This window comes from Lepisma saccharinum, chromosome 24, assembly GCF_977018435.1.
Source record: "Lepisma saccharinum chromosome 24, izLepSacc3.1, whole genome shotgun sequence".
Lineage (NCBI taxonomy): Eukaryota > Metazoa > Arthropoda > Insecta > Zygentoma > Lepismatidae > Lepisma > Lepisma saccharinum.
This window is the reverse complement of record NC_139252.1, coordinates 45,279,935-45,303,958: the sequence shown is the minus strand read 5'-3', so window position 1 is coordinate 45,303,958 and position 24,024 is coordinate 45,279,935. Positions and strand designations below refer to the sequence as shown.

Below are 24,024 nucleotides of genomic sequence, written 5' to 3'. Positions count from 1 at the left end.
TTTTAATTGAGTAATTTATTTTTACGTTTAATAACATTGTAAGGTTGCCGTCGTGATCAACACCACTATCTCTCCCTTACGTTTTCCTCCAATTCCAGGGAGAGTCCTTTCAGGGCTGCCAATATTCCTATCAGCACGTATGAACAGGTGAATGACTATGAAGAGCGATGCATAGCGTTAAGCAAAATTAGGAAGGAAAACATAACAACTGATGAGGGAAAACGCTCAAAATCAAAATAAAACAAATACCATCCTTTTAAAATCATCATTTCTTAGCTGCATGGCTGGGGAGAGACCTGCGCTCGATCGCCAGCTCTAAACTTCGAAGGAGACGAAGAAAGTGAGCGGAAACATCCATCGCGACACTTTAGGCTGCTCTCATACTGAACTAGGCTTCGTGGCGGTTCCTCTCTCGAACCTTTAGGCCACCCTCTGTCGTCAGCGTCCTCGAGCATAAATCGCCTTCGAAAAACTATACAATCGCAGCTATTACATTAAAAAAAATCACGAAGACAAAGCGTCCATCCTCATCTTTACCTTCCTATTTCCTTCAATCACCTTTCAATATCCTATGTCATCTGTTTCTTCACCTCGGCTAAAACTCAGTGGGCTAATGGGATACTCTGACCCCTCTCAGGTACGGGTATAGTAGTACAAATACGTGGGATATGAAGCTTCGACTGTTATGTACTAAATCATTTTACAGGCTATGGGAAAAGGGAGATTTTATAAATGAATAACATCTGTTTCTGAAGAAAGGTCTGCGTCTTCAGTAGGCTTCTTTATGGGCAATTATTTTCCTGAAGATGGTTTATTTCCAAGATACTTTTATAAATTTACATCTTAGTTACAGAACATATTTCCTTCTTATAATTAAATCCACGCGACGTTTGCAGTTTATTTACATAATATGGATCAAGCTGTCATATCAATTATATAAAGACGACCAGGCGCTTGCTTGGAACTTTATGAACGCTCCTTGACATAATGAAGCATAACATTGACGTGACTGGCGAAGGTTTAAGTATTGACTCCGATTTTTAATATAAATTGGACATTATGGGCTGGCTTCAAGATATATGTAGATATACAAACTGCTATAATTCGTAAAATATTAGAGACATCGGCTTGATATCGGGTATGGCAACATGTTAGCATGTTCACAGGGCGAAACCTAACCATGCCAGATATCAATAATGAATAACTTGATCAATAGATAATAATCATGGAGACGAAATAATCTGAACTTATTCTTCCGTATGATGGCATGTTAGCATGCCCACAGGGCGAACCTACTCATACGGCAGAATAACATTAAGTCCTGTTGCATTATGCAAAAATTGAAAATATATTACGTATAAGTTTCGAAGAAATCAAACTGAAGTATCACAAAGGTTGAAAGAAATCGTAAATTAACTTATTCTCACGCATGGTGACATGTTAGCATGTCCACAGGGCGAACCTAACCATGCGTCAGAATAACAGTAAGTTCTGAGTCGAAATTGAACATTATTTTGCTAAGATTTTATTTAAAATTTCAGAAAACTTCAAAATAAAGTTTAAATTAACTTATTCTTTCGTATGGTGACATGTTAGCATGTCCACAGGGCGAACCTACCCATACGACAGAATAACTATGTCTCTAAGCTAATTTGGGAACGAAGACTGAGTTCTTGAACCCTCCCATAAAGGGAGCTGAGTATTTAAGATGTTAATCCATTGGAGTCGGTGATGAAAATGCCCCCGAATTAGGTTCCGTAGCTGTATTTATACCCCCGCATGTCAAGCAGAGCGCCTCCCGTGACACAAAAGATAAACATAGCTACATCTGTGATATGCAGAACTAATTTGTGTATAATGGCAATATTCTAAAGATTAAACAGTATGTTCCATACGGTTCATTTTTCTATGTCTAAAACAACAGTTGTGATCCTTAAAGTTTCTATAATATTCTCTACCATAAAGTTGTCACATTCTTAAAAACTTCTTCCCAATGTCCATAAGGCGGCTTATATTACTAATAACTCCAACTGAAATATAGCTCTTATGGCTTTCATATTAGTTTGATTCTAAAACTGAGAACACATATTTTTGACTAATTGTCAACAATGAAAGATTTTGCTTTCAAGAACCTTGCAAATAACAAATTCTAAACTTCTCGAATGACAGAATTAGGTTATTAGTTCAACTATTAAATATCTCTTCTTTCATAACGTTTTTATAGTGAATATAAAAAGTAAAATAATTAAGAATAATATTAAATATGACCGAATCTTTGATATGGTTCGGGAGGATCATATCAACATTACAAATATGTACATCGTATAATTCACACATGTTTATGGGGAGGGGGGTTTTAGGTTAAGAACGTTCTCCCCCTCACCAGTTTTCAATAATTTCGCACCCTGGTGGGTTGTGAGGTGTTGCAGTTTACAATGCCTTCAGTGAGGTGTTGCGACGTGTCGTGATCTCCGATGAAAAAATAAAAACAACGGGTGACAATATATAACTGAACACATCGCATCTAACGAGACTTGTTAGTGGATTGCGATACCCAGATACGCTTACGTCAAGGACCACGTGATCAGGTATGGCCCCAGAACTTCCACACATTCCTCGAAGTGTTGTTCAAAGATTCATAAGACTCAGAACTGTAATCCGAAAGAGGAAAGTTAACGAAGAAGTGAATATTAATAATAATAATTAATAAAAATTAAGTGTAATAGCAGAAGCAAAGTCAACGAATTGAAAAAGTTGAAGTGAAACAGCTCCTCTCTCACCTCTAAAACAGACGACTTCATAAGTATAACAATAGGTAAATCCGCATCATTTATTATTATTATTTTACGCATTTAACATATATTTTTCTTTCTGCCCTAACAAAACGCATTACTAGGTGAATTAACCCAATTTTACATGAAACTAATGTTTCACAGAGAAATGTGACGACATATAAACTGCCGATAAAGTGTGTGCGTAAATGGCTGTGTGATCCAACTGTAAGGACATACGTTATGTCGGATCCTAAGTAAGTCTGTGTATTCACTCCCAATTAGCTTCTGGGCATAATTGCGGCTCTTTTTTTGTTCATAATTACTGCTTAGATTCGGCTGCGAAACCGGAGCGTAGAGCGATCTGTCCGCCCGTGACGTCACGCCTGACGTCAAGGACCACGTGATCACGTATGGCCCCAGCCCCCAGCCTTCTACTTCTAATAGTCTTGAGGGTGGGCCCTGGAGCTGCTTTATGCGGGGGTGGGTGGGGAAGCCGGTAAAATCCCAACCTTAGGTCACCCACCTAAGGTCTCACACGTGGCAGTCAGGCTAGAATGGAGGGCCCTCCAGTTCTCGTTAGCTTCACCCCCCCCTGCCTATAAGTGGCCCAATGTATACTTTCAAAAAAATACATAACTTTTGCACACAACAGGTGGGAAATTACGCAGCATTCTGTTCTGAAATGGACAAAATCAATAATGTGGGATTATCACTTAGTTTGAGTGTCTTTCTTGTGCTTGTGCGTTTACTATTTTAGTATTTCCTTTTTCAAACCGACAATGAATTAAGGAAAACGCATAGTATATTATCAATGAATATGTGCGAGAATAGAGGAAGAAGCGTAGGAATACTGTAGTCTTCATGCACTCTTGAGTCTTGAATGAGCCAGTCCATTTCCTTTCGGAAAAGTCAAGCAGAAGTTCAAAATATTTTGTTTACAATATGACACTGCTTTATACGTATAATCAGGATTACTATTTTTTTTACATGTACCTGTAAACATGTGTGTGCTATTTCATACTGCATTGATGTGGCTGAAAGTTGCAGTGTTACATATTTATACCAATGCTTAACCAATACAATACGTGTATCTTGTGTGTCTGTGTGTGTGTGTGTGGGGGGGGGGGGTTAAGTGATTACCCGGGGCACCGGTCCCTCGACAGCGCCAGACAAGGGCATCTCGATTTAGTAGATTTTTTTATCTTGGGCCTTTTTTTTTTATGTAAATATGTGTGACGATATTAAACTCTTATAAAAGATTGTTGAAATAAGTATAAACCGAGTATAATAATCAAATTCTTAGTCAAAAGTAACATGTAAAGTTTTATGTTGTATAATTACATAATGACAGTAGTGCAGTGAATCTTTTGCCCAGCTAATAAAGTTCGATGTACCATGCTAGTATGTATTTTCAAAGGTTAACTCAAGTGCATTAGGTCCCAACTTGAGAAGAAAACCCTTTTCCCCTCACCCCGCAAACAGAAATAAATCAGTATTTATGCTTTACTAATCTTTTACCCCCCCCCCAATCTCTGAAGAAATCTACGCCTATACACATCACCCCCAAAATGAGCCTCCCGATGGCGCAGTGGTAGCGTCGTCGCCTTGTAATCAAGGGATCCCGGGTTCGATATCCGGTGGAGGCACATATAGTGGTTCGGATCCCACTTTAAACTGTAGGTCCAGTCCCCATTAGCAAAGTCTATCTATAACAGTGGCATGCTCAAGATTTTCGAAAGGGGAGGTGTTTTGATCTTTTCCTAGTAGTCAGTCCTCAATTTGCCATCTTTCCCTGCCTTTGATGATATTAGTTATATCGGACAAAAAGGGGTAAGACCCCAAATACTCCTTTGAGCACGCCACTGCTCCATAGACTCCAGTAAATTGAGTGGAAATATCCATTGGACACACTGTCATTCACTTAAAAATCTTAAGAAATAAACGATACCACGGAGCCCCCCCCCCCCCACATGGAAAGGATCCTTCCATTATGCAAATGAACGTTTACAGCCAGTGTCTGTTCTGTGTTGTAGTCTGTGCTTCGGTTTCCTAATCTGTGCGCTCGTAGTAGAGTATATATGGTCTGTGGTTGTTGTATAATCTGTGTGTGCTCGCTTATCAAGTTGTAAAAATTCTCCGTAGGGGATCTAGGTGTATAGTACTAAAGGACTAAAGGAGATAGAAGACAGAAAATAAGGTAAAATTCAAACATTCTGTTATCTAATTACATATCAAGAACGTATTCTATTTGAAGAAAAATAAGTTATTTTTCAGAGCAGCGTATCCATTTACCTGATGTGTAAAGTTTGACTGGACTTTTATTAAGGCGTGTCACCCAGAAAGTATTGATGATGGTATATATCTAGAAATCGTAGTAAATTAAGAGTAGAGCGAGATATATATTTTACATATTCGTTAACTAAAAATATTTACATGAATAAATTGGAAGTTATTTCATGTATATTTCGTGTTTTTTGTAATTAGTTTTCAAACTGACTTGACACTTGCACATGTAACTTGAACTTTCAAACGCTCGTGTTCGATCGTCAGTTTGTGTTGGTTTTTATCCATTTGCATTTCCCACTAGTTTCGTTAATGACATGTGTTACATATACAAAACTATTACGTTTATTTTTGGACTGCAAAACAATGATGGTTGACGATCTATATCTTCCCCCCACTTATCGTTAATTATGGAAAATAACATTTGTTTCAAGGCGCGGAAACCACAAACAACCGAAATATATTATCTTACGTATGACCCGCGTAAAAAGGTAAAGTGTTCCCCTGTGCATAGCACCACGCCATGAAGGCGTATAGGGGGTGTGGGGGTAACGCCCCACACTTTCTTGATCCGGACGTGAGTGGGGGTGATGTGATCAGCATCACGTCCCTGACCGCCTTTACCCCCCAGGGTTTCCCCCAGGTACCCATGTTATTCGACGCTGGGTGGGCGCCGGGGCCGCTTCCACCGTTAGAAAAGTTCCCGGATTTGAACCGGCCGGGGATCGAACCCGGGACCTTGAGCATGGTAGTCAGACGCGTTACCGACTGAGCCACCGCGGCCACCTTCGTAAGTAAAGAAAAACCTGTCGCACTTTTTTTAATTCGTAAAAACCGGTTGTATGCACATTCAAAAAGAGAAAGACACTGGCAAATGCTAACAGGGGTGCCCAATCCCCCAAGGCCAATGGCACAATCCCCACCAAATCTCGTCATGTGTCCCCCCCCAATCATGTGGTAATCCACATGAAGTATTTAATTACGATAGCGTGTCTACTGAAAGGTAACATGGCCCAGTTCCTTTCGTTTTATTGCGATTTCATCATGCTACGAATGCAATTTTTACTACATGGTTCCATTTCGATTTACTTACTTACTGCATAGATTTCGGGATTTTAAAAATTTCCCATCCCGCACACCCCTAATTACTACTAGATGTCACTACTGCTTCTCTCAAACACGAAACCCCTTCGGACCTCCTGCAAACATCCAGGAAGAGAGGAACAGCTAGCGGTTGTAGTCTGTGTCATGCATGAAGTTTGCGAAATGGTGAGTTTTTGGCAAGGTACTTTTAACATCTTATTTTTCACATAATTTGTGCTTCCTTCAGGAGATAACTGTGCTAATTAGCTTCCGTAACTTTCAAATTACCTCAGTAGTACTTCACGATGCTTCCATGAACGGAGAATGCCTTGCTTATCGGGAGGAGACATTGTTGTGTAAGGTATTTTTAAAGTATTTCAACACTAACAAATACTTTTCCGAAATCGAAACACTGCTAAATACTTTAAGAAAGGTTCAAATTTCGTGTGACAATGATTGCCAAAGTCCTACGATAGTTAGTGTTTCTGTTACGAGATTTTGAAAAAGAGCATAACACAATCGGAACTGTTACCGGTAACGTTTCTTTAAGCTTTATTGAACACGATACTTGATCTGCCCATCCTTCTTAAACAGAGGTTTCCATCCCCCAGCTACACTGTGGATGCATAACCCCTCAAAATATTTTGGATGAATACGTAATAATAATTCATTTTATTTGAATACAATAGCCTGTTAAACTGTCCATATATTTTAATGGTTCAAATTTTCGAAATAACTGAAAGCTAGCAATCTCAAGTGTCATAATTATATAAATATGCATTTAAACAGTGTTTGTGGTTGAAGAATAAGATTTCAATAACCCACAATTTGGGTATATAACACAAAGTCTTACACAACTTAGGATCGAAAATGGAACACTAAAATTGGTAAGCGCTGTAAGTGCCACAATAATTCAAACACCTTTTTCCACGTTAAACTGAAATGTGGCTGGTAGCCCTCTAAGTAGTTCAAAGGGCATCTAAAGAGGCACTAGTGTGAAGGTTTTTACGGACTGATGTGCTGAACGATGCGATTTCCCAACACTTTCGCTTTTGGAACTTACATCGTTTACCACTTTTAGTCCTCAATTACAGAAGCCTAGCTAGAAGTTCCTAAAGCTGGGACGAGAGTATAATTAGGTGCCTCCAGGATTATCCCAGGATAATCTAAGATTTAGGATGATATTCAATAGTCTGATATTGCCCCCCCTCCCTCAAAGTTTAATCCTCAATCCCGCACCAGAATCCACGTGTCGATTTAAGACCCAATGTGTAAGAGTTGGATATCATCACTTCCTTAATAATAATATTAACCGTTACAATTTCCTTGGCAGTCTAGAATTTGCTATTTATGTAACATCAATGGATAGTTAATAACGTAATTCAACTTGTGCCAAATGCTGTATTGTTTCACATCAAATTTCTATCACAAAAAATCGTCGCCCCCCCAAAAAAAAAGTTGCTTGGACATAACGTGAGTTCACAAACTCACCTCTAGGCATCATCTCTACCTCTAAATACTTCATTTTCTTCATCTAATGGATTTAATATGGTGTAAGGTGTAAACGTCTTTACATTTATTTTGGAAATAATATACAAATATTGATTTTTATATTAAGGAAAAAATCCCCCCTACAAAATTTTGATCTACGCCACAACCCCCCTATTCCCCCTGTGGGCACCCCTGAATGCTAACACCACTAAACCTAGTATATTCCTCAAGTATTAAAAGTGTAAAAAATTTACGGATGAAGTTTCGCTTGTTTAATTCCGAACTGATCATGCTACACATAATTATTTTTTTTACGTAGTTACTGTGTGTTTGCTGGAAAACTATTTGGTATAGTCCACGCGTTTACTTCGTTAACGTCAAAGAACAAAAGAAACTGCCATCACAAACGTGGGTGGGAATAAATAGCGGGCAAGTTGTTTTCATCCAATGACACTCAATCTTCAGCCAATGGGTGCAGCTGTAATTGTGCTCGTCTACTCCATGTGGAGTCTCAGTCACATTGTTGGAGCTGGTGGGAGCGTTCAGTCGACTTCAAAGCCAGCTGGTCATTAACGTAGCTAGCACGTCGACTATACCTGCTAACATCACCGAAGGAGAGAGAGAGAGAGACAGAAATTTCTCTCGCCCGGGCTTCTCGGCGGGAATTTTAAATTCAAACTCTCTTGAGGAAACTTGTTATAACTCTGGCACTATGGGAGCAATCTACTTCGGATAACTTTTGTTTTACAGCTAAAACATCAGCGCATGCAACCGTGTACAATTCAGAACACCGTACCGAGGAAGGGGGCTTGGGGCACGTCCCCCGAATTTCAATGTAAAAAACATAAAAATCTGGAGTTTGCCCCTCTTTTCCCGCTATTTTGGGAAGAAGGCGCTAACTTTAGTTAGTATTCTTTTCAAAGAATGGACATTTCTCAAGAGAATGAAACATGTTCTTAAGTTCCACACAAGTTGAATAATAAGCCAAAAAACCATACGTGGATCTGTATGAGTTTATTATTTCCATTTGCAAAAACATAGATTTAGTTTAGTTTCTAATTGTCAGGGGAAAATGTAAATTTTGTCCTGGAAAACCTGGAAAAGTCAGGGAATTTAATTTCTGCTTGTTTGTAGCCACCCTGGAAAAGTAAGGGAATTTGAGGTATCAAAAAAGTCAGGGAATTTTGTCTTTTTTTATTTAAGATATTGTTATGGAACTCTGCACGGGAACAGCAAATCTTGTTGCTAAGTTTCGGCCTCATCTTTTAGGCCCCTTTTATGCAGAACACAACCACGGTGCCAGAAACTAGTGATGAGTGATGGCAGTAGGATGGGGGGGAGAGAAATTTCCGGAGGGGCAGAAAGTCTCTAAATATTACGTGGAAAATGCATTGAATTGTCATTTTTTCTTGTCCGTATGTTAGTAGTAAGGGGACAGAACTGTCAACAGATGGAGGGGATGGGAGCGATATAGTTCGTAGTAAGGCATTTTGTTGGACAAACTGAAGGAATGTGGAAACAAATAGGCTACTTTGATACATACGATTTTTCTTGAATATCGCCACCTGACAAAGTATCTCACTACAACATGTGACAGAAATTGCATGCATGTCACTCTTATGGAATTGATTTTTGTTTGATGTCTTCGGACTACAATATTTACTCGAATCATTCAATCATAAAGGCATATCACTTTCTTCAAGAATTGACTTTCCTCTGCCAGCCTTGCAAATTTTCACTTTTCATCTACTAGGGACCTTGATTTTTCGCAAACTCGAAAACTGTGAAAAATGTTAATTGCTGCGAAGTTGTGTTTATGAATGTGCAATGATGTCTGGACACATTTTTCACTGATTCGAAATATCGAAATAACGCGAATTTGGCAAAAAATGCGAATTGTTGGCATTTTTAGCGAATATTTTTAAAAAAAATGTCCTGAAACAACGAAAATTCCGAGAAATCCAACATTCTTGTTTTTTCTTAGCTTAGATAAACAAAATGTGCCATATTTGTGTACATAAAATATGCAAGTTTTCCAAAATTTTATTCAAGAATAAACTATAAAGCTTGTTACACATGGAATAATTCCGACAGCCACATTAAATCTTGTAAGTATTTCCCATGATTTTTTCAACTTCTATCAAAACAATTTGCATCACAGACCAAAGTGGCATGGTTCGAACAGGAGATCGAGTGCGTATCTACCATCACATGGGAGCCGCATCTTCAGTATTTGTCGCGCAAGATGTGTTTTGAATTACCAAGCTAAGTGTGAACCATTGGCATTTGTCGAGCGAGAAATAATGGAGCTCGGTCGTTAGGGTGTCTGACTACCATGCGAGAGACCCGGAGTAGATCCCCTGCAGGGGAGAACCAGGATCTTTTCTACCTGTTAACTGCTCTAGTGCCCACCCAGCGTCGAATCAAACGGGTACTAACCTTAAAACAATGCACTTTCTGCTACGTGGTTGCAGAGGCGAAATGTGTCTGTCAATTGCCAAACGAATCACACACTTTCATTGATAGCACTTGGCACACTAAAATTGCACACCCACCTTCCAAGGAAAATCTGGGGCAGTACCATGTCACATGACGGTCTCACTTATTGCACAACACTTTAGGAACCTTGTGTTCTGATGTCATGGGAGATAGCTTTTTAATTTTAGGCTAAATGCCTACATTGTTAGGTTAGGCTAGCTAGGTTTAGTACTCTTAGCCTAAATAATAATTTGTCATTATATTTATGCTAATGCTACCAAACCTAACCTCGTAGGCATTCCTCGTCTGACGTCAGAATACAAGGGTCTCACTTATTGCACAACACTTTAGTAACCTTGTGTTCTGACGTCACGGGAGATAGCTTTTTAATTTTAGGCTAAATGCCTACATTGTTAGGTTAGGCTAGCTAGGTTTAGTTCTCTAAGCCTAAATAGTAATTTGTCATTGTATTTATGCTAATGCTACCTAACCTCGTAGGCATTCCTAGTCTACCGAAACATCTTCTGCAGTAAATCTCATGCTCCCTGAGGTAACACCAGGATTGCCAACCTTCAATCTCCTATATTTCCAACACGGCTCCAAGTTACAAAACACAAGCAACATAACATGTTCCTTCATATCACATGCAGATGGCAACGAAGAAAATTACGTCATAAATAGTCCAATCAAACGACTCATTACTCCACTATAATACATCTCCTAAAGCTAAAAGTAACACAGATTATTTGTATAGATCATAATCTTCATAAATGACACAAAAATCATCACATTATCGCGGGGGTACGAAGGGTCGACGGTACCGATTTTAATATCTCTTTACGTTTTAACATATTGTGTTTGCCCCGTGCAGGTTCCTTTAAAACTTGGCCCATTTTTAGTTTTCCGCAAGGGCTTTTTGGAGCCCATTTTAAAATTTTGTGTAGGGATTTTCCCTCGTATACTTTGAAGGGGCATGACATGTTTAAACAATTTTAATTTGTTCGTTCAAGTGAACATCATGAACCTTGTAGTTACAGGGTAATATTTTGTAACAACATGACTAACTAAGCAATATATTCTAATATATGGCCAACTCTTACCATATTGCTGCAGATGTAATGTAATGAAATTTCTGCAATTGAGGAAAAATTTTCAGGCTCCCTGTGTTTGGTTACATTTTTTTTTTTAATTGTGATGAAAGTGAATGCCATTAGAATGTATTCTTACAGATGGCTGATCCAGAAGCCAGTGAGTCAGTGGAGAGCCCAAACACAGAGGACGTTGAAGCGAACTACAAGCCTCCTCCAGAGAAGACCATTGAGGAGATTCTGGAAGCAGACAAGGAAGATGAGAGTCTTCGGAAGTACAAGGAGACACTCTTGGGTGAAGCTAAGGAAGGAAAGGTCATTTTTGGTAAGTTTTGCTGGTGGTGGCTTGAATAGGGACTATTAATAGATGCACGTGCCTTTATTTTCCTGATGATGGTGACCCTCTGTACCCCCACGAAAAACGTGATAATTTTAAGTGGGTTAGGAAGATTATAATTCATATGAACGTTTGTTGTTTTTAGCTCGCGAAGATGCATTACAAGTGAGTAATTAGCGATTTTATGTGTGTGATTTATGACTTCACGCACAGCGCGATTGGCATCAGAATTACTAATCGTATGAGAGGCAGACACCTTTGTGTTCTGATGGGGTTCTTTCTTATCGCACAACACTACAGCAACGTCAGATGATGATTGCATATGTTGTTAGGTTTTATTCCATTAGAATACATTGCAAATTTGTTTTTCAACCTTGTGTTCTGACGTTGGATTAGGAATGCCTATGAGGTTAGATTCCATTAGCATAAATACAATGAAAAATCCCTTATTTCACTTCATTTTTGCAACCTTGTATTATGATGTCAGACGAGGAATGCCTTCGAGGTTAGGTTAGGTTCCATTAGCATAAATACAATGAAAAAACTATTATTTAGGCTAAGCTAGCTTAACCTAACAATGTAGGCATTTATCCTACTCCCGTGATGTCAGAACACAAGGTTGCTCAAGTGTTGTGTGATAAGTGAAACTCGTTATCTACAGGGCACACACTCTTGGTTAGTGAACTTTGATTACGTTTTGCGAGTATCGAGGTAACTCCTGCAACGTGTCGTGACGCAACTGCTCCCTTCTTCAGGCTGCTCACGTTTAGGTTATGTATAAATAATAACCATGTCGAACTCTCCATAGGTACAGGATGTAGTATTGGTAAAAGGTGTGTGGTTAAAAAACAATAAAAAACTCTAAAACCCATTACAGGTGCACGTCAAACTACCATGCCGTTTTCCCAATTAGAAACTGCTCCTTGGAATGTTAAAACTTTAAAACTGTGTGGGAGTGTTGCAGCACACGCAGACCGTGGCTATTCTCAGTTATGGCGATGTGTTCCTCCTCCACTCCTGTGCAAGCTCGTTCCGCTCTACCCACTTGTGCCATCTTGGGGCACTTTCGGAACTTACTTTCTGGATGCGCCTCGTACATTTATTAAGGAGGCCAGTGAACCATTTGGAATTTTATATGGGTTATTGGTAAATTTTATATTGGTACTTTATCAGTATCGGTCAAAATATGATATTCTCTCATCCCTAGTCTATATACAATACATTAACCTCTGACTAGGTAACATAACAATGTCTGTTTTGGACAAATAAGTAAAATGTTACCTGACTTCATGGCACAAACCCTCTATATTTTACCTGATTCAAGTACTTGCTAAATTCCACACCTTTAAGAAATGTAACTAAATTTCTCATCCTTGCTATATTTAGATCATGGAAATCTGGTTTCAACGCTTTCAGGGAAACATCCAATTTTGGTTATGTTAACTTGTGTGCTTTGAGATTCCTTATTGCTGGGCAAATCAACATGAGTCTATGGGTTTTGATACAGGAGTGTGTGTGTGTGTATATATATATATATATATCAGTAATTTCATTCAGTACAATAACAGACATTATCATGTAAGAATTCATGGCTGCAGCCACTAAGACGAGCACATGCAACCTACTAACGGTGAAATGTTTTGTTTTTTGCTGCAGATGCAAATGACCCACGGAAGGTGATAGTAAAAAAGCTGGCCCTTTGCTGTCCTGGACAACCTGATATGGAGCTGGATCTTACAGGAGACCTGACACAACTTAAGAAACAGGTTTGTTTTGCTCTTTGGCTAACTTGTGCAGTGGTTGCAAACCACGTGTCTGTCGATAAGCCTAGATTCTTATTTTGTGTTGATTCCTAGGTAACTGAAACTTTGAGAATGTAGATAACTTGTAACACATGAATGTTCTCTAAATAAGGCTCATTTTATTGTAGAAATTTATCAGTACAATATAAAAAGGAAAAAAATATTTTATAAAATACCTAAAAGTACTTACGTAGGTGAGTATATGATTTCTGTGAAACTACGTTTCGGGATGTAACTACTCCCTTCATCAGGTAGATGAGCAATGACAATTTAATTATACCATTGGCTGCATCAAATAAGACATGGATCAAGAGGTGTGGTAAAAATGGATAACAGGTTAAAATGTGATATAAGGCAGCTGAACATGTGTAGGTGCCTTATTCCTACGATTATGTTAGAATCCTAATGCAAGAATCCGTAAAAACAGTCTAAAACAAATTTTCTAAAACACGTTAAAAACACTTTTCCGGAAGTGACTCTCTGAACGTAGTACAGCTGTCTAAGGAGGCCTCTCATGGAATGCAGGAAGTTGTGCAGTGTATTTCTCTATTACTCTTCTTCACCCCCCCCCCCCCCCCCTTCACCCTACTTCTGTTGGGTTACATCATATCTAGCTCGAAATGTGTGAGGAAACTAATAACTTTTCTTTCTTTTTGTAGGTGTTTGTAATAAAGGAGGGCATTTCGTACAAAATTAGAATTGACTTCATTGTTCAGCGTGAGATAGTTCACGGTCTCAAGTATGTACAGAAGACCTACAGGCTTGGAGTTCCAGGTATGTTGTTATTTCTGTGTATATTTTTGAATGTTGTAAATTAAATTCCATGTCTTCTTGTTATTTATCCACAAAAATGTTTTTTTATGATGTTCTATTAACTTTTAATGGACAGAGTGTCATATGTCTGTAAAGCCTCTAGGGATGGTAACTTTTCAAATTTGTCATGATGTACTAAAAATCTAGCTGTCATAGAGATGAAATTTGGTTTTGTTTTCTTTTGGAATAACCGGGCTTTTAGCAAAGGTGAAATTTATACATTGTACCTCCCTATAATAAAAGTTAATGTAGGATGTGTGAGAGTGGGCGAGCTGGCTGTTACAGATGTTTTAATGTTTGCTCAGGCAGGTATATGTACTGGATGTAAGATAATACATAACTTTAGTGGTATGCATTGTTTTCTCGCATTTGTTCTCTGGGTTTTCATCCAGCCTCGGCAACATTGTGATGTTGAGATGGAGAATGGTTAAATATGCTAACACGTAAGAAATGTATTGACATGAGGCTAGCCATCATTAAGACTACATACTTATTGCATAGAAAAAATATTCGTAGCAAGAATGACGACTATTTGAGTTCAATTACAAAAACCTTGAAGCACCTCCCTGATGCCATAGGAGTAACATATTTACCTTGTAATAAAGGGGTCCCAGGTTTGCTGTTCGGATACCACGTTGAACTGTATGCCCGGTCTCAACCATTTGGAAGGCATTTCATCCTTCCTGGAACCTATATCACAACCATATGTTCAACTAATGACCATGAAACCAATCATGAATTTTATCTTATTTCTAGCATGCTTAATATTAAAATAAAGTATTCATAAAATTTGTTTGTCAGTGTGTGAAACACAATTTCTAGAGAAACATGATTCACTTCGTGTTTATTAATTATTATTATTAATAATATTTAATAGGATAATAATAGACACACTGTTGTAATTAAATACTTGATCTGGGGGGGGTGCCACTGGCATTGAGGAATCCATTTCATGCTGTTTTGTCTTCTTAAGAACTTTATGTAACTTAAGCTGAGTTAACACTTGTCTCCAGATTTCACTTGTATCTGCCAACAGCATATTTCCCGTGGCTCTGTCACCAGCAGGAAGAACTAAGTGTAAGGAAATTTATATTAATTCCCACCAATCCTTATTTCCACCACCACATTATTAACACTGTTTCGCACTGCCACATACATTCAATTTTTGCTTGTGTGTACATTGGAAGATAAACGACTCATTGTTGATTGCTCCCGCAAGAAATTGTATGTAATGAATGTTAATTTAGATGTTACCTGAGCCTTATACACAGCATGATATGATGTCGGAACACCACATCAACTGGTAAACTGGGATTGTGTGTGTGTAACTTAAGATAACAGGATTTGCAGAGTTTTATAGAACTTAATTTCTCGTCATGTCTTTGTTTTTTTGCTTCCCCCTTTGGAATTGCTAGACACTATTGGTAAGTCCTGCTCAGTTTTAATAAATTGTTCATGTATGTGGCTTTGTACGAGTTTTAATTTAATTTGTAGCGAATATTTTCCTTCTTTCTTCTTTTTTGCTACCTGAACGGTATGATTTTCAAATGTTACTAATGTTGTATGTGTGGACTGTATGCTGGATTTTATTTAATTTGTGTTCTTGTTTTTCCTCTTGTATTCTTAAATTTGCAGATTTTAATGCATTATTTTGAGTACCTATTGGCTTTGACAGCAAATATTTTATTATAAGAAAATATGCTTGGCTTTTGAAGTGCAATGTTTAGGATAATCAGCAAAAGTGAAAGAAAGAAAGAAAGAAAACTTTGTCTGTCCATCCATCCATATCTAGGAAACTCTAGAAAGAAGGACTAAATATTTTGGCCTAATAGAACTACCAAATAATGGCTTAATGCAGCATAATGAGATCAGCCCATTGTCTGGCCATGACAGACAACAATTGATCTTATGTGAAATCTGACAAATAATTTCCTTGTTCCATCAGTTTATCACAGAAAAATAATTTTTCAAGTCGACAATATTTTTTTTTTATGTTGCGGTTTCTTCCAAACTATTTTAGGCACAAAAACAAGATTTGGTGAGTTTTTGCCAAAGTGCCATATATAGTAATAATAATAATAAATTGTCTATTAGAGCGGGCATGTTTCAGCCTTGAGGGCTGCTCGATGATTATTACAAAGTAAATATGGAATATATGAAAATACACTGATTAAATGTATATATCTGTGATTGGCCAATTGATTTGGCTCTTCTAGTGACTAATCAATTCCTATTGATTATTCTTGAAGTAGATGAGAGAGACCAGCTGGTGTATTATCTTGAGATTGTCATCAAAATTGGCTCAATAATCTGTCTGTGAGTGAAACTATAGTTAATAATGGATATCTTTGAAACCTTTGATGTCTCTTTGTCCCTCCTAATACTTTCACTTAGAAATTTAGTCTAGAGAAATCTTATTACCGTTATTAAACAATATTATCATCTTTAAAAAATAAAGTATTTTCAAGCTGACGAAAGTTTCAAGCAACTACGGCGGGTTTGTTTGGACTATGTCACTTCGTTCTCCAGCAAATTACTTGTTATTAAGGCCCACACATTTTATTGGTCAGCCTAGTTGTTTTACACCTATGTGGTCGCAGAAAAAAAAAATGGTCACACATTGGAAATAAATAATGTGTAGTTGTTTTGAATCTGCTATACGAAATTATGCTTATATGTAAATTAATCTGAACCACAGAGAAGGAAAATAAAGAAGGAGGGGAACAGAGAACTTTTGTGCCAGGAAACTGGAATTCTAATAGTGACACAGACTATATACGCCCCTGTTTAGTACCCATCAATACAATAAAAAGTGAGATGGAATGAAGTTATTCTTTCTCTGACTGAACTTTCATCAAGGCTTTTGCCCCCCTTAATCAGAGGGTCTGCATACGCCTATGTTCTGTTAGTACCTATGGAGCATGGTTTATTGTAATTGAAGAGACGTATTTGAGAAGAACATTCGGAGATGTGGAAAAAATTATCTATGGCAATCTGTCATTGAAATAGTTGCCATTATGTCACAGAAGGTTATCGTGAAAATGCATGCATGAAGCAGATATTTTTTTTCATGCATCCCATGTAAAGTACTCAGTGTGCAACATATTCACTTTTTTTGTAGGTCTGTCACCCTGGAAATATAATTTAGCTTTCTTCAAACAATAAAACATTAGTAAGAATCCATGAATGCATTTTGCTGCATTTCCTTCTTGATACATTGACTTTATATGAAGTATCCATTTAACCATACATAGATAAATGTTGTAATTTTTTTAAAAAATACATTTTGCCAAAAGTAAAAGTGGAAACAAATATTGTTGGAACTTGCTCTGGCATTCTGACATTATTTTATACTTCTGTAATGTCAACATTTTCTCTCAAAATTTAAAAATTTAGTTGCATGAAAGGCTTAGTATTGTTTCCTATTTTGAAAAGGCGTATTTATTGTACAATTACATGCCCCTTAAGTGCGTGATTTCCATTTTGATGTTCTTTTGAATTTGTAAATCATTTAAGATTTTCTTCATTTATTTTCTAATTGTAGGAAGTGATATCATACAGTAATATATTTATGCTTTCAGTTGTAAACATTGAAAGAAGTATTAAAGAGAGCAATAGTGTAATATAGTAATAAATCCCCATTTAGTTTTTAATATGGCATTAGATTTTTATGGAATACGCAAGGGCAAAAGCAATGTCATTTACATGTCTGTAAATGCCTCATTTTACATATGTACCATTCAACCTACCATCTACATAGTATTTTAACATGCTAAGGGGCAGGTGGGGAGATCGTTTGATTTCACGGAAGCTTCTACTACTTGTAGACACAAAAATTAGTGTCTACATGTATTTATATAGTTACTTATGGGTCATGCATCATCAATATAACTTTTTGCAAAAATGACCAAAATAGAACCATAGTATTTCTCCTGTAGTTTACATTTTAGTGAAAATACTTCCTTTGCCCCAGAACTTGACACTGCATTCTGCACAAGCAATAGCATTTACAATCAGAGAAAAGATGGCTCTGTTTCCAATTATGTATTATAATAAAGACATATTCAGTTGTATCTCAGGTTTATTGTTCCATTATTGTAGTACTATGCATTCTTAATATTGTATGTACAGCTCAGTGGCATGATCAGTCTTTATCATCTTTATTTAATGGATAAGTAGTCCTCCTAATTTTGCTGTGTATTTAACAGCCTTTGTAAATTTGCCTTATTTATCAAAGGACCTTTGAAACACCTTATGTAATTATATTCGTAACATTATCTTGCATTCATAGTTTACCATTTTAATTTGAAAAAAATACTGTGTAATCTTACCTTATTTGCTGCATTATCTTTGAAATATTATCTAATATAGTTATATTTGCAACTTTCACCTTATTTCTCAAGTAATTTTTTCTGAAGACCATCATAATGCCACTCCCTCTGTTGAGCAACAATTATATTTTACCATAGTCATTGTACAGCTTACAAGCATTTGCATATTTTCTTAAACAACCTTTGTAATTGTACCTTAGTTATTGACCTGTGTGTAATTTTCCCTGAAAGTTTTCCAATCGTTTTTTTAATGTTCTATGAAATGTGCATGAACTTTGGTATATTTCAAAGCAAAATTTGCCACTTTTGTGAATTAGTAATCAATTTCTATAGTTTTGTAAGATATTAATTTTTGCATCCTATCTATATTTTTTTAGTTAATAAGCATTTAACTTTATAGTATAGCTTCCATACTTTTTCCCTTTATCAACATTCTAATAATTTTATATTAATTATTAATTAATTAATTTCACTTTATGTGGCCTGCTCTGATCTAACCAATGCTTTGTAAAATCCTTTCCATGTTTATCATGTTACAAAATACCTTTGTATAACTAATCTTTGTAATTTATCAATTAATATTTTGTGGCTCAATCCTGCTATCAATAAGCTTTCTCACTTTATTATGTTATCAATTTATCTTTCGGTCAAACTTTGTCTCTTTACCTTGTTAGCAATCAGCCTTTGTGACTTTACCTTGTTATCAGTCAGCTTTTGTAACATTACTGTGTTATCAATCAGCTTTTATGACTACCTTAGGATCAACCAATCTTTGTGACTTTACCTTGTTATCGATCAGCTTTTGTGTCTTTACTTTATCAATCAGCCTTTGTGACTACCTTGTTATCAATCACCTTTTGTGTCTTTACTTTATCAATCAGCCTTTGTGACTACCTTGTTATCAATCACCTTTTGTGTCTTTACTTTATCAATCAGCCTTTGTGACTACCTTGTTATCAATCACCTTTTGTGATTTTACCTTGTTATCAAACGGCTTTTGTGACTTTACACCTTAATATCAACCAATCTTTGTGACTTTTACCTTATTATCACTCAGCTTTTGTGTCTTTGCCTTGTTATCAATCAACCTTTGTGACTTTACCTTGTTATCAATCAGCTTTTATGAGTTTGTTTAGTTAACAATCAACCTCTTATTCTAACTTTACTGTATTATAAAAGGTTCTTGCATCTGTATGTGACGTCTCAGTTGTTATGTCTAAATACAAACGAATTTGCTTTTCTACAAACTTTTTTGTGAAAGTTTGTAGTCACATCATCATAGGAGATGGTGCTCTTACGATGATGGCAGCAAACATGAAAAATCCTGTTTGAAGTGGGAAGTTTACGTACGTGTTCCTTTCTTTGTGTATTCTAGTGGATAAAATGACGCACATGGTGGGGAGTTATCCTCCAAAATTGGAAATCCAGTCGTACACAACCCCTCAGGAGGATGCTCCCTCCGGGATGATGGCACGGGGAAACTACAGCGTCAGTTCCCTCTTCACGGATGATGACAAGAATGAGCACCTCAAGTGGGAATGGAGCTTCGAGATAAAGAAGGACTGGCAGTGAAGAGATATTTGCATTGCAACAAGGCGTGACAGATTTCTTCAGTCTTAAACTTCGCACAACAATCTGCAGAAAAGCCATTTGGTTAAATATACCTCTTCACTGATCTAAGAACCGATCCTCCCTAAATCACACTTAAAAGTATTCTCCTGTGTAATATCTAGTGTTTGTGTATGAATATAATTTCTAGGCATATTTTTTTTTTCCAATAAGAATCTTGTTATCAAAGAGCTTTGTGTAATAATTAGTAAATACTTGTTAAGTTTGAAAATGTATTTAATTTTTAAATTTCAGTATTGCCAAATATTTGTGACTAAAAATGTGCAATTATTGTGTACTTCTTTCCTGTGTATGCAGGTAAAATGAAAATGGCAACACTGCCTGTTACTATGCAGTGGGCTGTGATCCGGTAAGGAGGCTATTTGAATAGCAGATGCCCAGTAAAGTAATATTGATAAATAACTGAACAAAGTGGTGCTACAAATAGTTTTTTAAAACTTTAAAACATTAAGAATGAAATCTACTTTTTAATCTGTACACCACAGAAACTCAGGAGTCATATTTCTGTTCATTGTTAGAACACTACTTTTTGCCGAATGCACATTTTTATATATATATGAAAGAATATTCTTGGTAGTAACTTGTCACTGTTTTTCTGTTTGACTTAGACTATTTTTGATAGGTATTTAGAATTAGGTACATGGAGGTTGAGCTTTTTTTCTCTCTGAAAAAGTACGAGCTCCTACTATCGATGTCTGTTCGTTTGCCAGATCTATGGTGCGAACATGGTAGGGTAATGGGGAACAGGCAGTTGGTACATGGTGCACTCTGAGTCATCAATTGTTGCACGCCAAGTACAGTCATTACGTTTACCAAAAATATGTATTCTTGCACAAGGAGACATTCCTTTGGATTGATGAGAAGTCAAGAAAATAGACAAAGCAATACAGTCATCATTCCAAAATCAGGATTCTAGACAATGCTGTTTGCACCTAGGAATGATGCTGAGTGCCAAATGACCTTTTGATCTCTGTGGGGTGCTTAACATGGTCGGTCACCTGTCCTATGACTTTGGTTAGCATGAGATTGAATGTGATCTAAGTGGATAACATGTACCCTGCAACTTCTCTTAGAGTAAACAGTATCTCAAGGGATGTGAGGGGGGAAAATTGGTAAAATGTGTAAAAGAGCATTTTCTTAATTATGCGTAGTCATGATGTCACTTGTGCCATTCTTAGCTTTGTGTAGCTTCTTGTAGGTTTAGAAGCAATGCATTTTTTTTCACTCCTTAAAGAAATAAGGGTATTTTGATATTTTCTTTGTTGCGCACTGAAGCTTATTCATTTTTATGTCTCCTTTTTAAAGATTTGCAAATTTACTTTTACACTTAGTCAGGAATTGTTATTAATTAACACTAAACTGTGATTTGACCTCATTTTCTTATCCATATCTGGAGGGCTCCTTGTTGCAACCATAATTTTGTCTTCCAATGTTCTTGTAAGTTACCATATATAAAGAAATACTTATTTAGTGTCATCCAAATACTGCTACTTCCTACCCTTTCCATTTGATTTTCAGTAAGTTTTACTTTTATTATTTTCTAATAAAATTATTTCCAATTATTCAATGAATTTTTATTTTTCTAACACTTTTGTTTGATTTCCTTTTCGTTCATAACATTCTGATAATTCTCCATATCAACATTTCTATAGCTTCCAAGGTAATCGTCTCTTTATAAAGATCTGGATTTTGCTTCCATATAATAAAGCAATCTACACAAATTATTTTGTGAAAATATACCACTTCTACTTCACTATGTCTATTTGAAAGGGATGATATTCTTTTAATTTCACTCCCTAGGTTTGAAAACCATTTACCGGGTTGATCATGCTATTTTGTTACTTCCATTCGTACCATCAGTCCTGTAGTTTTGTATATTTTTATATTTTGTTAATCATACCACAATATTTTTCTTCATCTAAATTGATTTCATTTCACCCATTTGTTGAGATGATGATAATTGTTGAAGGAAAACAATGAATTAACTATCAATTTTTCTTCACATACTGGTGTTTTGATGCCACTGAATTACAACATGCAAATTGATTTGACCATCATATGGTATTCAACATTCTTTCATAGAATATTGATCTGCTTGTAAGATTTCAGATTCATTGTTTAACCTTATTTCATAAAGATCAGTAGTGTGTGTGTGTGCATTTAAATAAGTTGGAAGTAGGAAAGGTTATATTGCAGTTCAGCAGTGAACCGAAGTAGAAAAATTCACATTGCAACAGGAAAATGAACTAAGTTTTATTGTATGATAAAAAGAGGAAAATCCTGTATCCATTCTTGAAATAGATCGTTATTCATATGTTAGGACTTGACTGTATTTGGTGGCTGATGACTAGATCTTTTTCCTGATTCCCTTAGTTTATAAATCAGTGTGTTAGAATAAAAATTTCTTCAAAGGAATATACAAGCTTATTGCAAAAAATGATACCAGTAATAATAAATTACTGAAGAACCATGACTCAGATTTGCATACATTTATTTTTAGCGTGTGTATTAATTCTGTGAATTAGTACTATGACAGAATCAAGTGTGCGTGCATTTCTAAAACCCTTAGCCCTTTGCAATTTTTGCCTTTTATATATATGTTGTCAGCACTCAACATTTGAAGTAAATTCTCGTAGTAGTGTATTCTGTGTGAACCAGTAGCAATATTTTGCTCAGCAATGTATGTCTGTAGCTCATTTCAAACAAAAGTGATTTAATACCTGTGGCAATCACATTGACGGGTTAATGAGTTGAAGGTATTTTTTTTTTTTGAGAAATGAAATTAAATCAGGGTATATCGATTTTTGTGAAAGTAAATGAGTTACTTCATTGATTCTAAATATTCTTCCAATGTTTGAATACTGCTAGTGTATTTCATTTAAGCAAATAAACTTTTGATAGTGCTAAATTAGTATTTTTTTCATTTTGTTTACTTTTTTGTCATGTTAATGTATTTTAACTCACATTATTATGGTTTGCAATGCTTAACTTAAAATTATTAGCGAGTATAGAGTTTGGATAAATAAAAATATGCTTATCTTCATAATATGTATTTTATATTTTAACATGATTATCTACCTTTCAAAACATTTAGCAGGATCAGTCCAGGATGTTTTGAACAAGTTTTAGAAAATTAGTGCTTCTCTTCATTGGCCAGACACATTTTTGTTACTACAAACAGCACAGTCCACATTTTTTGCAACAATGGAAAAATAACTAAAACAATGCATATTCGTAAAGCAATATGGTATCTAAAGTGATTTTAGTTCCACTGAGTACTAATAGTGTGTGCTTAGTCTCCTAAATATTTGACTCACTCCAACAAATGATCTATGTTGTATGGAATCCGACTTAGGGGAAAAGGTTAAGTTCAAATTTTTCTCACTATTGAACACACAGGAGATATTTGGGTATATGTTTGTGTAAAATGAAGAGTTCAAAGCAAGTCATTCTGTTCTCTACACCCAGGTTTGATTTAAGAAATAGCTTTAATTCTGTAGTGGGAAGAACCTTTTTATGCTTAAACCTTCTCTGGCATTTCTAATAAAAAAAAGTTCAAAAAGAAGGCATAACCCCTTTCTCGCCCTTTTCAAAACAAAATGTACGGGCGTGGCAATGGTAATATTTGTACATTTCACTCATGATATTGATAACACTGGTCAAAATGGGTTTTGATGTCTCGCAGATGACTGTTGTCTCCGAATTATGTCAGCATACTGATTCCAAAATTGAAATCCATTTTTACCCATAACATCTAGTTTTTTTAAAAAACTGCAATATATGAACTCCCTTAATTTCACAAAATGTGTAGTTCCATTATTTCCGCTATATATAGCTCTCCAATCCTCCAATTTTTAACCACAGATGCATGTCTTGAATCCACCTTCACATAACATGTTCAAATGAAAATTGTAT

The 24,024-nt window shown here is 36.3% G+C and overlaps 1 protein-coding gene across 1 annotated transcript; it reads left to right on the top strand.

The window, feature by feature from the left end:
* Nucleotides 1-4,835: 4,835 nt before the first annotated feature.
* RhoGDI (rho GDP-dissociation inhibitor) lies at nt 4,836-23,102 on the top strand. The gene is made up of 5 exons (XM_083110215.1): nt 4,836-4,971; nt 11,339-11,522; nt 13,191-13,300; nt 13,996-14,110; nt 19,856-23,102. Exons 2-5 carry the CDS (start codon nt 11,339-11,341, stop codon nt 20,050-20,052), a joined length of 606 nt encoding a protein of 201 aa, XP_082966341.1. The 5' UTR covers nt 4,836-4,971; the 3' UTR covers nt 20,053-23,102.
* Nucleotides 23,103-24,024: the final 922 nt, after the last annotated feature.

What these genes read in the sequence shown, in the direction of transcription:
- RhoGDI (XM_083110215.1), top strand. Translation starts at nt 11,339, where the DNA reads ATGGCTGATCCAGAAGCCAGTGAGTCAGTGGAGAGCCCAAACACAGAG. An exon ending in GGAAGGAAAGGTCATTTTTG is followed by an intron (nt 11,523 to 13,190) that starts GTAAGTTTTGCT and finishes TTTTTGCTGCAG; the next exon opens with ATGCAAATGACCCACGGAAG. An exon ending in CTACAGGCTTGGAGTTCCAG is followed by an intron (nt 14,111 to 19,855) that starts GTATGTTGTTAT and finishes TGTGTATTCTAG; the next exon opens with TGGATAAAATGACGCACATG.